The following is a 15681-nucleotide window of genomic DNA, read 5'->3' as shown; positions in this document are numbered from 1 at the left end:
TTTAAACATATTGTTATGAGTAGCAGGTGTTATAAAGAGCATGGTTGAGTCGTCTTTAAGTAATGATTGTATCTACATAAGGCTAATGTGGACTGCACAAAGTTAGTGGAAAAATAGAAAAATAACGAGCCTTAATTTATATTTATACAATATCCATTCAAAAATGCAATTTGATTATCTATTTAGTTTTCTTATTTCTTTAGCTTACTTGAGCAGTTTACGTGTTTGCTTAACTATCACGACTGGCATAATCTCTTTAATCGCCTACTGAATACGTGGGTGCAAATTAATTATTATCGCATTTCTGATAGATATTCGACATCTGGACTAGCTTTCGACAGACTAGAAAAGCAAGTCCTACGATAGGCATACTTTCGTATCATGAATAACAAGTTCTAATACTTTGTAACTAATAGGTTGTTATGCGATGTAACAGTTCTACGTTAGCTAGGAATAGTTTGAAACTGATTAAAAGTTCTGATAATTTTAAGTTAATTTTAATAACTAATTATAAAACGTAGGTACATATATGAAGATCACAGCAAATATAAATAAGGTACATTGTGGCTTTAATAATTATTGGCGACAGAGATCTAGTAATGGTGGTGCTGAGACGAGTAGAAGTGATGGCTGGGTCCGGAGTTGTGCACGACCGCGTTGAAACTGTAAACAAAACAAACAATCAGATAAATATTGTTATGACTAGATAATAGACCGGCGAGACGGAACTTGTTCCGACCAGACCAGTTTGTTATCACGGCACCTGCTCACCCGACCTGTTGTCAGTCAATGAGCGGGGTCGCCCGAGTTCATTACTCACACGTTGCTCTAGTGACTACTTACCGGTTTGACGACCATATGACTTAATACGATGCAATGCTACTACTCATATGGGAACAAACAAAGCTCCACGAGGCAAATATGGCACGTTACCTCTGTTTTGCGCAATTTGGGGAAAGTTGCATTCTCATCAACAGTTCCTCATTACGTATGGATTTTGTGTTTAGATTTTACTTTACGTAATTTTTAAACTGATTTGTTAATTCCTACAGTTTACTGTGCACCGAAGTAGAACTTAACCCACAAAAAAATGGTGAATCGTGTAATATACACTTCTACCTTGGCTTTCTCAGCTGGTAAAATTCTGTCATGTGTTACTTATAATAAAGGTTTGAAGTGACTTCTTACCCGTTGTGGTCGTCAGCGGTGTAGGACACTTTGCGGAAAGAGCCGTCAGGCTGCAGCAGAGAGTACTCTCCCTTCACGACATCACCGTCGCGGACCTCGTGCTGAGACTTGTGGTCACCGGTGTGGGGGTCCTCAACGGAGTAAGAGTACTTGTATTTGGGGTGAGCCTGTAAGCAGAAATGTACGTTGAGATCCCGTTTTGTTTCTAAATTTGATTAAAATCTTATTCAAATAGAGAGCTTTATAGGTGAGATATGCTAAGAAATTTGGTCCATCATAGGGAATCTTGCCTAGTTTTAACTTACATAGTAGTCCTCATGTCCGTGGCTGTAGTATTCACCACCATGAGCGGGAGCGGCGATAGCGTGGGCAATGGGGGCAGCGTGAACGATGGGAGCGTGGGCAATGGGGGCGGCGTGGACCAGAGGAGTGGCGTGGGCATAGGTCTCAAGGGGAGCTGATGCGTAGTGCGTGTCGTGGTGCACGAGGTTGTGCTGCGACGACACCGTGTAGCCTCCGTGGCCGAGGTGACCTGCGCGGGCAACAGCCACCAACGCGCTGACAGCTAGAATCTGCACAATCAAAGGAGTCAGTATACCATTTTCCAAAAATATCACCTCAACATTAATTTTTAAGATTCACTTTCCACTTCACTTTGAGCACGGGATGACTTACTTTAGCGAACATTTTGATGCGGGATAGTTGTGCGTGACTAACATACATTTGATAAGCCGCGGTGGGTTTTATAAGAATTGGCAGCGCGGGTCCGGTGGGGGCCGAAAGCGGTCCGCGGCTCGTCCCCGCGGCGCCAAGGTCACCGCGCTTTGTCTTCAACATTCTCGCGTAAGATTATCAAAATTATCGTTACTTAACGAAAATACTATGTGAACTGCGATACTACACTTGTTATAGTAGGTCAATGTGTTTAATGATACCTTATTGTCGCCTGTACGTCGCCTCATACAGACCAGTTTAATTTAAGTTTCGAAAATAGTTTGTATCTGTGTTGCGATTTTTTGCCAAATCTTATTATTTGGTAGGTCTATTATATTAGGGCGCATTATATACATAAGTTTAAGTCGGTCACGCACATCGTTACCTACAAAACAAGTGCAGGTGAGATTATGTAGTAAGTTTCTCTTAAAATAACACCAAAGTCATAACCAAATAAATAACGCAGTCTTACAATTTTATTTTGCTCAAAACATGCCTAGAAAAAAATCTATCTTCTGTTTTCATTAAGTAATACTGACATTAACAACGTTGAACAACATTTTAATAAAATGTGATGGTGTCATAAATGATGAACAATTGATACGTGTGTATATGTACATGTGTGTTGTGAAATATAACCCAATGTTTTATACTAGATAACATTGTTATACTCCAGATTCAGTAGTGGACGTTGAACGATTTTTCTCATAGTATATTTTTCTTCCTTACTAGACCTAAATTTAAACCTATTTTTCAATCTTTTAGCATTACTAATGTAAATCGGTTTTACAAATTGCACTTACTGAGTACGTATAAACGTATCAGTGTACATTGTTTACATCTAGACGTTGCTATGAGATTTGGCGTCTATTGTCTGACATGGTACGGAGCTTGTTCCCATCCCTTGAAACGTTACTACAGTGATTGTGAGTAGATAATAGCGGAGATAACATTCCTTTGTACTCATGCACCTGACCTGATATACATGTTAGAAGTAAACATGTTCAGTGTCATTTCAAATTGCTTAGCTTTTTAAAATAAACTTTTTTTAAATTCTTTTGGATGCATGGACACTGCATGGTTTAAAATCAGAAATCTGCCTGCCAGAATGAAGTTCCGCGGATAAGTTAGAATATTGTAAAATAATAACTAATCTATTAAAAAAAAGCTCTTTTAAAATAAATAAAATGTACAAAAGTTTCAATTAAAATTCATCTGCCGTATTATTGGTTACGGGTGTGAAAATGAGGTTGGTAATATCCTAGAGGTATAGGAGGTCTAAGTTGATTTTAACTTGATTTGATTTGGTTTTTATAAAGATAAGGTAATAAACATTTGAGGTAGCAATAAACTTATTAAAAAATAGTAACTAGTAAAAAATATTGCTGCTTTTCTTTGTTAGAATATTATTGGAACTATGCGATGTCACTAACGACCTAATTGATGCATTCGCTCAGAACCTATCAAGTTTTGTAAGATCTGCTAATATTTGTCCCGAGCCTAAGTTTTTGTGCTCGAGATTAATGATTTAAAACGCAACAGTACGTTGCTAATGTACATAACTAAGTAATTCCTTGTGAAATGTGTGTTGCAAGCTGCCTGTCACCGTGTTTTAAATACGACAGTTCAGTTGAGTTCATATTTTGATTCGTGTGTCTTGCGCCTGTTAGATTAAATATTACTTTGAAATAGATGAAGACTATGTTACTATTTCTAAATTAATCATTTGAAAGTTTAAACCTTTAAAATTTAAATAAGATTGTTACTATTTTATTAAAAATGGTCATCAAGTAGAGTATTATGAGGATCGATGTTTTTTTAGTTGCATGTAGAGAACGTTCGTGAGGATTATTATTCAAATAATTATAAGGATTATTAGAATAATAATTCTAAGCTTGAGTAAAGGAGAAGACTTTGAAGACTGTATTTTTCAAGATAGCCCGACTAGTTTTGGACCCAACTGGAGTCCTTAATTATGATATGATGCAGTGGCTGGGTCGAACGGGAACCAGTCGAACCAATACCACTTTTGATTGATTAGCTTTCTTTTGTACGGTGTACAATATTACCTAAAACATTTAAGTTCTTTACAGAGCGATCTGTGTCTATCTCAATCAAATAGGCTATTTTTATTCAGATTAGCGATATCGTGCCATAACACGTTATGCTGATGAGTTAGTTAACTACTATACGTCACCCACACGCCCACTCATCAAACATAACAGCGCGGAACTCCGCTATGAATATCATCGGAATAATTATTTATGTACACGTAATTTATTCACAAGAATCTATTTAAAACGGCATAACTAAATACAAATATGTTATGCGTACAAAAATATTCGTTACTTAACCTGGCCCCCATGGCAAAGCGGATTTCTATAAAATTTGGTATGTAGATACTTTAATGGCCTAGATAATAGAAAAGAATCTAGTCTAAGTATATGTAAAAGTCTATAAGTTTTAATTATGAGGTGAACATCTTCACACCGCGTATTGAGGTTATTATAAGACGATAAAACACACTTTTTCTTCTTCTTTTTTTGTTAAGGGTCCTGGAATGTAGCCCGAGTGATGCTCAAAGTTTCAGGAACATTAAGATTACATGCACAAAGACGTTCAGACTCACAATAAGCATTTGTGGATCTCAGAAATATTTGTTCAACGTAAGGATTGAATCCACTACATACGCACTGCAGTGGTGCTGTTAGTTTAGTTATAGTATTCATGGAGCGTTCTCAATAGCATTTTTCACTGATTAGAAATTCTTAAATATTGTAGACCAAAATTGTAATAAACCAATCGTTCTAAATAGTTATGTATTACAAAGCAAAACACAACACACTAAAAATACTCTAGAAATCGAATATCGAACGACAATCTCCAAAAAGGCATTAAGGTTAACAAAATTAAAGGAAGTCAATAAAATGTTCTCGAAAAAATTCCGATAATCGATACAATATCGTTAACTCTTTTATTCGATTGTTTTTGAAGGGCAAACAAGAGTTTATCGAATACGTTGTTATCTTACACAAGCGAAATTACTCAGTGAGTAAACAGTCTATATTTTTATCGCCGGAATCACGCAAGCGAAACAGCCTTGTTATAAAAATTATAATATCAGATCAAGTGTCGGCCTAGCGCTAAATATTTTCTTGGTTTCGTAAATGATGAATATGACTATTATGCTTTTAGCGGTAGTTTATGCCCTTTTTGGGTAATTGTTGATTTAGATGGCTATAACGTTTAACAGTCGAGATAAATACGAGTATTTAAGCTACTAATTATGTAAAAACACTATTTACCGTCACGGCCCTATCGTTATGTCTTATTCTCAACCAACTCAAAAAAGGTGGAGGTTCTTAAGTTTTCAGGTCTGTATTTTGTTTTGCTTTTTTTATGTTTGTAATCTCATAACTTCCCACTGGTATACCGATTCTGTTGATTATTTTTCATTTAACGAGAAATGACTCTGTAGTTTTTATGTTTATATATATAACATATTATATGAAATGGATTAATCATAGTTTCTCATGAGTGAGGTGACAAACCGAGTAATCGTATTCGTCAAATCGTAAATAAGTTGAAGGGCCTAAATAGCATGTTTGTCCTTGGCTCTAGATTATCTTTGATGACAGATGATTTCTCTAATGTTCCATAATATTATGTTACACACAACTTTACTGTGAGAAAATTTCAGATTGCATGCGTTTATTTTGTTTGGTGTTATTTAATTTTATTATGAGAAAGCTCTACATTTTTTTGTATTATTACAAGCATTCCGCGTGCTAGTAAACGTTTTATTATTTAAATGTAAATTAACTTATGAATAGCCTATTCATCTTTTGAACCAAATTCCTTTATAGTTTCGTAAATCTAACGTAGTTAAATTACTCATTAGATTTTGGGATTAATGTAACGAAATAATAGGAAAAATAGTGATATAAATATTTTTAATAAGTTAATCACAAATTATTTGGTACAAGAGCAGGTTTGGCGTTGATCTTTACTTATTAATAGTGGTGATATTCGGGTTCGGCATGGACCAACGGAGCAGAGGTGTGTACGACTGCGTTGAATCTGGAGAAGAATACGTAGGTGTATTAAATTGTTAAACATGTAGGTAACTATGTGTTCAAGAGTATAGAGTAAGTATTTACCCGTTGTGGTCGTCAGCGGTGTACTCCACTTTGCGCACGGAGCCATCAGGCTGTACCAGAGAGTAGTAGCCGTGCACGGCGTCACCGTCGCGGCTCTCATGTTGAGACTTGTGGTCACCAGTGTGGGGGTCCGACACGGAGTATGCGAAGTCGTATTGTGGGTGCGCCTGAAATTTACAAAGTATTGTTTAATCATACTGTCTTGTGCGAGTGGCTTCTTAAATTAGTCTTAATTAATCTTCTGGTCAGAAAGCAATAAAAATCTTACATGCTCATCATGTCCGTCATCATAATGTCCTTCATAGGCAATAGGAGCAGCGTAAGGCAGAGGTTCAGCGTAGGTCGCTACATAAGGAGCTGCGTAAGGGCCGGCGGCATATGGGGCCGCATAAGGTGCAGCGTATGCGCCTTCGTATGGCACGGCGTACGGCGCGGCGTAGTGGCCACCGTCATAACGGACAATACTCTGGGAGGACACCGCGTGGCCATGGGCCTGAGCTGCCGCCAACATAGCACCAAAAGCTACCAGCTGAAAATAAAAGATTTATTGCCTTAATGCTCGTCACCACATAGTGTACATTTATTTTGAAAGTTTTGGTTTTGGAAACTGTAAAGAATCACACGAAACGACACTTTGATATATTGCATGGTTTTCACGTTGTTTTGTTTCACTTCCACTATGTTATCACAGAATTGTAATCCTTCGTCACTCTCAGACTTTTTAGTGCACAAATAATGTAAATGTAACACTTACTTTGCTGAACATTTTGCTGTTGTTTAGATCGAAGTTTATTGGTGATTGATGTCAATTGCTACTGACCGCGGGTTTTTATATGATTTAAAATCGAATAAGAACAAGTGGGGCTGATCACTGCATGCGAACCTCGTGACAATGACAATAGCTAAGGTCGTGTAAAAAAATCATTATAGAATTGCAATATGTGTCATGGTATCGAAAACCGCTGTGACCATGTCGGACTGGCTTAATGACCATAAAAACTCTACGCACAAAATTGACAAGTAAATAAATGAAAATCGGCAACGTTTTTTAGGATTTCGGTACCTGACAAATGCTAATAGGTGTTGAATGTGGAAAACCTTAGGTGATATTAAAGCAGATGGCAACTGCTCAATGTTTGGATACCTTGTTCGTGTTATTGGACCAAAAATAAATCGAGATTAAATTAATATCTAAAATGATACGATGTGCTTAATTTAGGTACTAAACTAAACTGAATTCCTTTCATATTTATTGCATCTTTCGTTAAAAGTGGCTAATAAAAAGAAGAGATAGTCCTAAAACAATTTAAAAATAAGTTTTATAATAAAAATAACTTATTGGCTCAACGATCTGGTTGCATACCACAAAACATGGATGGAAGAATCAGTCGCTCTACAGTGGGTCAATTATGACTAAAAAAAAGATTGGTTGCCTATTTTAAGCAAACGGCTTTCGTTTTGAGTTGAAATCAAAAATGTGTTTCATTGGCAATTTGACAACTGAAATTTTTATCGATGATGTTTTCTGATAAAAACAAATAACGAAAATTAACAGAAGTAATAAAAATATCATTAATGCATTTACAAAGAAAAAAAAAAGAATTTGTCGACTAACGTTTTTTCATCAATCGCATTGTTAACAAGGTCACGTTTAGCGTAAGCTACGTAACGTAGTGCTGCTTGAATGAACGTAAAAAGATACAATAGACGATTACAAAGAGGTTTTTTTTTGCTGCTACCTTTTTTAACCCTTGAAGCTATTCAGGGCATATTAATTAGGTTTAGTTGAAATAAGTGGATTATGTCGCCTAAAATACATTGTTAAATGGTAGTGGTAGAAAAGTGAGAAATTATTAAATAATCTGTCAAGTTATTTTATGGTAACTAAATAGGTTATTTCTAATGCCACCTTAATTATAATACCTTCACAAAAGTTCTGAGGTCTGGTAAAGCCTACAATATGGATAAAACCTATCTAGATTTATATGAACAGTTTGGTACAGGTTAGGCAGGCAATAAGGGTATCTTATATCACTCTCAGATTTTTATGATTCTTCAAGGCGGAGAGCCTTAACGTAAAACAGGTTAAAATGTAAAATATGTTTTTTTTAAACAACATGTCGCTTTAAAATTCTAAATCAATTAAACAGTTTCATCGTCTTAACAAACATCAAATCGTTAATAAATAATTATAATTAGTGAACTATTTATTTGTTTTGTACGGTTTTTTTAAACTACCGAAAAATACCACTAGTAAAATAGATTCGAAAAATAAAGAACAAATACATTTAAAATTCTAGTCTTTACACAACTGTAAAACCATTCTCAATGTGAAACAATTAAATCGGGAAGTATGCAAGCATTGTTCTGAGTTATTTATTTATGACAGTTATCGCAATTATTTAGTATCTAACTTAACAGTTCCTTTATAGTAACATGAGAACTATTTGATTAATGCTTGATCTACATTTAAATTGTCATATTCGTTTAATGGCTTTGTGAAACATTTCGTATTTGGTTGTTACTCAAGGTTGGTATTGTTGCTATTTCAACCCTTCGAAAATGTATAACTATACTTTTTATTTTTTAAGTTATATCCCACAAAGCTGTATTTATTATGAAATTGACACAATAATGTAAACCACTTCAATCAGTATTGAATATTCACGTAGAGTAGCTAATTACCATATTTTTGCGGTTTTGCTGCTATTAGACGTGGTTAGTATCAAAATAATTGAAATTAAATAGGTAAGTTTATATAAAATCACATTTATTTACATCTCGTACAAAAAACATACTTAAATATAACATTTTTTAATCAAACTATTTACAAAACTGTCATTCAATTCTCATAGAAATAATCATGAGCATTAGTAGTCGTATGCGTGGCCGTAAACTGGGGCAGGATGGACCAAAGGAGCGGAATTGTAGACCACAGCGTTGAAACTGAAATAAAAAAACAGATCAGGGGCAAGAAAAATATTTTCTTTAAAAAATTACGAGGGAAAGGAAAAATATGTTCAAAACTATTTGATATTTACCCGTTGTGGTCGTCAGCGGTGTACTCGACCTTGCGGACGGAGCCATCAGGCTGCACCAGAGAGTAGTATCCGTGCACGGCGTCACCGTCGCGGCTCTCGTGCTGGGACTTGTGGTCACCGGTGTGGGGGTCCGACACGGAATACGCGAAGTCGTATTTAGGGTAAGCCTGCGAAGTGAAACAGAAAAAACATATATTCTAATGCTATTCCTTTTTAGTATAGGCAAAGCGTTAGATTGTACACTTACATAAGTGTCGTGACCGTCGTAGTGTTCAACAGGGGCGGCGTAGTATGCAGGGACGTCGTAGTGCGCTACGGGAGCGGCGTATCCAGCGTAGTAGTATGGCGCTACGTGGGGCTCGTCATGACGTACGATGCTCTGGGAGGACACGGCGTGACCGTATCCATAGAGACTGGCGTTGGCAGCAGCCAAGAGAGCGCCGAAACCTACGATCTAAAAACACGAAAATAAAATATGATATCTAAGTATTACAACGGCTTTTTTGGTGAATATACGATTGGAAATTAAGCTGAATTTAAATGAAAGCTTTTGTACGAAAGGATTTAGTATGAATCGAAAAAAAAATGCTAATAAATTAAGTTTACTCACTTTGCTGAACATTTTGGTTGATTAGTTAGACAATCAGGTATTGATTGATGTCAACGAAAATTATTTTTGGTTTTATAGAACAATTGATTGCAGGTGTAGTTACTCGCGGTGGGGAGTTATGTATTTGCACTTGACACGTAACTTTGACTCATTTCAATGTCGCTAAATAATAGCTACAATTTGGTTCAATAAAATAAATGACTTTAAATGCTTGCATGTGTACTGTTCATTTACTAAAACGTAATAACTTTATTAGGGGTCAATTTTGGATGACGTCAGTTAAGTGTTTGTTAAAACAAAAGCATGGTGACTAATAATGAAGTATTCAAACTGGAGTAGTTGAAAAATCAATTAAATTACATAATTAAATAAAAAATTAATTATAGTAGGGATGTTATAAATAACTGTGTTTTGAATATATTAATATAGGTATATAATACTTTCAAAGTATGTTCAAAATTTCCAAAATATCTGAGTCTATGTGAAACCAATTTGAAAAACAATTTTGATGCCAATGTACCGGTAACCTGACCCACTATTCTGGTGACTTTATAGACGACGTTTACATAATATTTTATCGGAAGTAAAACGGTAATAAAGTTTGCATATGATAATTTATTAATATTATCATCGCCGAAATTTTGTACATTGTGGTAGAATTATGTAATACGCAGTAAAATCTATTGGATCACTGGCGAGTTTTTACATTTTAAGGAAGTTGTTTCAGTGCGTTACTGTTTTGCAAGCAAGTCTTCTATTTCCAAATATTATATTTTAAAAGCTGGTTCTAATATACTGCGCGGCATACGATTACACTATACTGTTTTTTGGACTTTGAAATGGTTTCCATATTTCCTCTCAGGATTAACAGTTAGTGTTAATCCAATGTGTTAAATAAGACTTTTAAAGGTGATGATAATATGTTCTACTTACAGAATAAATGATTTAATGAATTACATTTGTCCTTAAGCTGATACAGAACGAATTCTGTTTCGGTAACACTTCCTATTATTCTTTATTGATTTATTAATGTAAATAGTGTTCTCAATTCATTGGGTTGCATCAAGTAATTTTGGTTTAGGAATTCAATACTTCTTACAATTAATATTTTATTTTAACAATAACAGCGAACATAATTATTAAACTTTTACAAAGAAAAGTCACGTAGAACAGAAAAAAAACATTATCAAGATTTTTTATTTTCCTTAAGAGTAATTAGGTTCTAAGCAATAAATAAATAAGTAATAATATTAATCATCAATTTTGTTTAGCTTGTGCGTTTTCGCGAGCTGTTCTAGACACGACAGGAGTATTCTCCACCACTGCTTTGAAACTGTGGACGAAAGATGTCGTAAGTATACTTGTATCTACCTAGTAAGTAAAAGATTGCATAAAAATACAGTCAATTATGAAAGTAAACCAAAAAATATTCCTATAAAGGCATGATAAATTTTTCTATTTGGAATAATCAGGGCGTGTGGATTTCCTTTTTGTATTTGTTCTGTTTTTTTTTTTATATTTCATAATTGCATACAAAGGTCAAAGAGAGCACTAATAGCGCACTACTCTGTCTACTTACCCATTGTGGTCGTCAGCGGTGTAGGTGACTTTGCGGACAGAGCCATCAGGCTGCAGTAGGGAGTACGAGCCCCTCACCACACCACCATCGCGGACTTCGTGCTGAGACTTGTGGTCGCCAGTGTGAGGGTCCGCCACGGAGTATGAGTAGGCGTATTTAGGATAAGCCTGGGGTGAAAAGACGGTAGACATATATTCCATAATTATGTAACAAGTAGGTCATATATTTATTTGTGTATTTTGCTACTTACGTAATAGTCGTAGTGGGATGCTGGTGCGGTATGAGTGTTGTGAGCGGGACCCTCGGACGCGTGGTTAGTTACATGAGCCTCGGACACGTAGTTATTTACGGCAGCAGTGGCATGGTTAATTACAGGTGCGGCGGCAGCGTAGTGTGATATCGGTGAAGCGTGTCGGTATAAGGGTACGACGTGCCCTACAGAAGCATCGTAGTGTGCTGTAGGTACAACGTAGTAGGCGGCAGGAGCAGCGTCGTGTGCTGATGGCGCGGAGTAGTGTCCTCCAGGAGCAGCGTAGTGTGCTGTAAGAGCAACGTAGTGCGCAACTGGACCAGACTTTTGTGCAGATGCTGCATTGTGAGCTTCAGAAGAAATATGGTTCGCTTCATTAGGAGCGTGGTATGATTCAGAAGCAATATTGTGAACGGCAGGAGCAACGTTGTGCGCTGAATAGTAGTCGCGATGGTAGTGTGCTGAGGGAGTGACCTCTTGCTCTATAGGAGAGACGTGCTGTTCTACAGAAGAATCGTGGTGTCCTTCTGAATAACCGTGGTGTTCAACAGGATGAACCTGGTGCAAGACAGAAGATACGTGATATGTACTTAAGGCGATGTTGTGCGCTATGGGAGAGACCTGGTGTTCCACAGAAGAGGCGTGGTGCGCAACAGGATGTATGTGGTGCCCGGGAGCAGGACCATGGAATAATTCTGAAGCGGAGTTATGCGCTTCAAGACTGCCCTGGTATCTTGCTGAAGGGACGTGTTGCACAACTTGAGATGCGTGGTAGGATTCGGAATCCATGTTTTGCGCTTCTGGAGCACTAGGGTGTTCTCCAGAAGATAAGCGGTATGCTTCTGAACCCTCATTTTGTTCAGCACGAGGCATTTGGTAGACTACAGGAGAGACCTGGTAACCTTCTGCACTGACATAACGTAAGGCCTCATCTCCTCGATTAAATTGTTGGTACGACAAGCCGTGGTTTAAACTCGGAACACTGGCACACGTAGCAGCAATCAGGGCACTAAGCGCAATAACCTAAAACAATAGTTCACATTAATAAAACTAATCCACTTTCCATGAGGAAGTTAATTAAATAATTAGTTACGAAACACTCACTTTCCCTAACATTTTCGGATGCGGTATTTGCAACGTTTGGATTTTGATTGGTATCGATGATTTGGACATTTCTTTTATATATCAAGGTTGTGAAACGCGGGGCGTAGAGATCGTCTTCGGTGGGGCGAAAGATGCATAAGCGAACTCGACTTAGAATAAATTAACTATTTTTAGTGACGTACATTTCCGATACAGATATGTGCATAATGTTATTATATTTTTAATGAAAGGGGAAAGTTGAATAAGATTTAGGTAATGATTACTGCGTCTATTGTCTGAACCCAGCAAGTTAAGATGATAACAGGGTTTGACGATGTGAACTTTGTATTAGATACATCATTACTGTGTTTATTATTATTTAAAACTTAATAAATTATATTATTTGTATAAACAGGACAGTTTTAACTTATTAAGGGCACGCGCCACAATAGTGAAATCTGCTGATTACATCAACATTGTGTTTAATTGTCAGTCCGAATATATAATAAGGTGACACGAAATAGCGTTATTGGTGACAAATCTGTTCTGGGGAAAAATTGAAACAAATCTACATAAATATTGCTTTTTAGAAAAACTTTACTTTGTTAACTAACTTAGTGCTTATTTATGACATGCCCGCAGTGTGCGCGGACTTTTACGCGCAAAATTGGTTGCTCCAGCCACATGAGAGCACACGCACGCCAGTAAGAGAGTCGAAGCCGTCGCCGTTACCGGAATCGGTGTGGAAGATTATTAGAATGCTTATTTGCCTGAATATTCGACTTTACAGTAACAAACATGATGACAATAATGGGTAATTTTTATTCATGCCTATCTTTACAATTCCGTAAAAAAAAAAAACAATCGGGTTAATTTATAAAATCTTTTTGCGTTTTAATAATCTCATTTTATTTACGGTATATACAAAAATAAATAGGTTTAATACTGTCAGTCAACCATCAGCACTCAATAGTGATGGTACGCATGTCCGTAGACGGGGGCGGGGTGCACGGAGGGGGCTGAGTTGTGGACCACGGCGTTGAAACTGGAACAAATGATGCCTTCATTAGTTATTAAATTTTAAGATTATATCTATATAACGGTTTTTTTTTGTAATTTTATCTTACCCGTTGTGAGCATCAGCGGTGTACTCAACCTTGCGGATGGAGCCGTCAGGTTGAGCCAGAGAGTAGTATCCGTGCACGGAGTCTCCGTCGCGGCTCTCGTGTTGGGACTTGTGGTCACCGGTGTGAGGGTCAGACACAGAGTATGCAAAGTCGTATTTGGGGTGAGCCTGTGAGTTTTAAAATTTCATAAGTAAAGAAAATATAAAGAAGGAATATGTAAAGCTAAACTGGATGGGGTACGAAAAAGACACTTACGTAGGAGTCGTGACCGTCGTAGTGAGCAGCGGGAGCAGCGTAGTGGGCGATGGGAGCAGCGTAGTGAGGTACGGAGGCAACGTAGTGAGCAACGGGCGCAGCGTAGTGGGCTACGGGGGCGGCGTAGTGTAAGGGCTCATCGTGACGAATGATGCTTTGGGAAGACACGGCGTGACCGTGGCCGTAGTAGCCGGCGTTAGCAGCGGCCAACAGAGCGCTGAGAGCTACGATCTGGAAACAAATTTGTAACCGTTAGTAAAATTTAGTCATATTAGTACAGGTTTGAGTATATATCCAGTTTACTAACTTTGCTGAACATTTTGATAAATTGTTTGCAACGATCAAATGTTGAATGATAACACTGGGCAATGTGTACGTTTTTATATTCAAATACAGTACATAGGCGTACAATACTGTGCGACGCGGGTGGGGCGAAGAAATGCGTGCGCGAACTTGACTTTGGACACTTTTATGTTACTCAAGGTTTTGTTGGTAAAATTGCTTCAAGAAATATTGTAAAAAAGTTGACACATGTCGTATCGTAATTTAGGTTATGTATAAATAAAATGTATTTTTAAACTTATGCTTAAGAAAAAAATAAAGTTGAACATGGGCCGCATCCAGTCCGAGCTAGTTACTTTTTTTTAACCCTAAAAGAATTTATAAAATTTATTTTTATTAGAATATCACTTTTGCTTTACACAAATTGAAAAAGTTTTGAATTTTTCAGGATGATAAAATTAATGAAACGTAAGGTTGAACATAAATATAATTAATACAATGTATGACATAGGTGTATTGGGTTGGACCTGTTGCATAGTCACATTGTTTTCTGATATTTTGAGAAAACTTGTCCAAAACTAGTGCACTAGTTAATGCACAGAAGCGGTTCTTAGACTACTTCTGGATTCCTCTTCAATTTAATAGAAGTTCCTAGTAAAGCGAATGGCGGTACCATCTAACTTGAAAAAGGATCTTAAAAAGAGTAATTGCTTGCACAAAGATAAAATATAATTAAAGGGTTTCGCACGCAATGTGTAAAAACGGAACCCTGTTACTTAGGCTTCGCTGTCTGTCCGACTTATACCAGTTTGTTTCTCATTAACCACCATGGGTAGGCAAATTTTAGTGGATGATGTATTTCGCTAAATAAGCATTGGTAATATCCGCTGCTTATCCTCGATTTTCATTCTTAGTAATGGCAAGAGAATTATCTATCATGGTTTTTGAGACAAAACCTGGTGAAAAACGAACTGGTAGACATACAGATACTGATGCCTCAGTAATACTGTTCCGTTTTAACCCGAATACGGATACCTAGCAAAAGGATACTATGTTTTTATATAAGATGTTGGTTGAAAATGTGTTATTGTAATACTGTAAATAAAGCAAAAAAGAAAATTTCGCCGTCTTTCAAAAATAACCTGATAAAATATCAAGTTATCACGACTGTCACTAGATATTAAACACTATTTTTAATGCTGACTCCCATAAAAACTAAATTATTTCGATCAATACCGATTTAAAAGTATAAATCAAGATTAATTGCTATTTGATTCATTTTGTGTCACAATGACATAATCATGCGTGTGACATTTTAAGAGAAACTAATACGCCTAGATATTAAAGAATTAATTGATTTATTTATTTTGACCTTATTGTATTGACCAATTG

The 15681-nt window shown here is 36.6% G+C and overlaps 3 protein-coding genes across 3 annotated transcripts; all 3 read right to left on the bottom strand.

Moving 5' to 3' along the window:
- Window positions 1-481: 481 nt before the first annotated feature.
- LOC113502682 (larval cuticle protein A1A-like) lies at window positions 482-2025 on the bottom strand. The gene is made up of 4 exons (XM_026884335.1): window positions 1864-2025; window positions 1494-1814; window positions 1189-1355; window positions 482-663 (listed from the first exon to the last, which is right to left on the bottom strand). The coding sequence occupies exons 1-4, from the start codon at window positions 2023-2025 to the stop codon at window positions 594-596; spliced, it is 720 nt and encodes a 239-aa protein (XP_026740136.1). The 3' UTR covers window positions 482-593.
- Window positions 2026-5838: 3813 nt separating this feature from the next.
- LOC113502681 lies at window positions 5839-14592 on the bottom strand. Its single transcript, XM_026884334.1, has 13 exons — window positions 14315-14592; window positions 14008-14238; window positions 13753-13919; window positions 13608-13670; window positions 11543-12551; window positions 11293-11459; window positions 9714-9717; window positions 9351-9557; window positions 9104-9270; window positions 6817-6868; window positions 6331-6591; window positions 6063-6229; window positions 5839-5982 (listed from the first exon to the last, which is right to left on the bottom strand). Exons 1-13 carry the CDS (start codon window positions 14324-14326, stop codon window positions 5916-5918), a joined length of 2574 nt encoding a protein of 857 aa, XP_026740135.1. The 5' UTR covers window positions 14327-14592; the 3' UTR covers window positions 5839-5915.
- Window positions 10913-13297, bottom strand: LOC113502352 (histidine-rich glycoprotein-like). The gene is made up of 3 exons (XM_026883894.1): window positions 11543-13297; window positions 11293-11459; window positions 10913-11046 (listed from the first exon to the last, which is right to left on the bottom strand). Exons 1-3 carry the CDS (start codon window positions 12413-12415, stop codon window positions 10971-10973), a joined length of 1116 nt encoding a protein of 371 aa, XP_026739695.1. The 5' UTR covers window positions 12416-13297; the 3' UTR covers window positions 10913-10970.
- Window positions 14593-15681: the final 1089 nt, after the last annotated feature.

Source organism: Trichoplusia ni, chromosome 17 (genome assembly GCF_003590095.1).
Source record: "Trichoplusia ni isolate ovarian cell line Hi5 chromosome 17, tn1, whole genome shotgun sequence".
Classification (NCBI taxonomy): Eukaryota; Metazoa; Arthropoda; class Insecta; order Lepidoptera; family Noctuidae; genus Trichoplusia; species Trichoplusia ni.
Note: the sequence above shows the minus strand (reverse complement) of the source record. Positions and strands in the feature narration are given on the sequence as shown.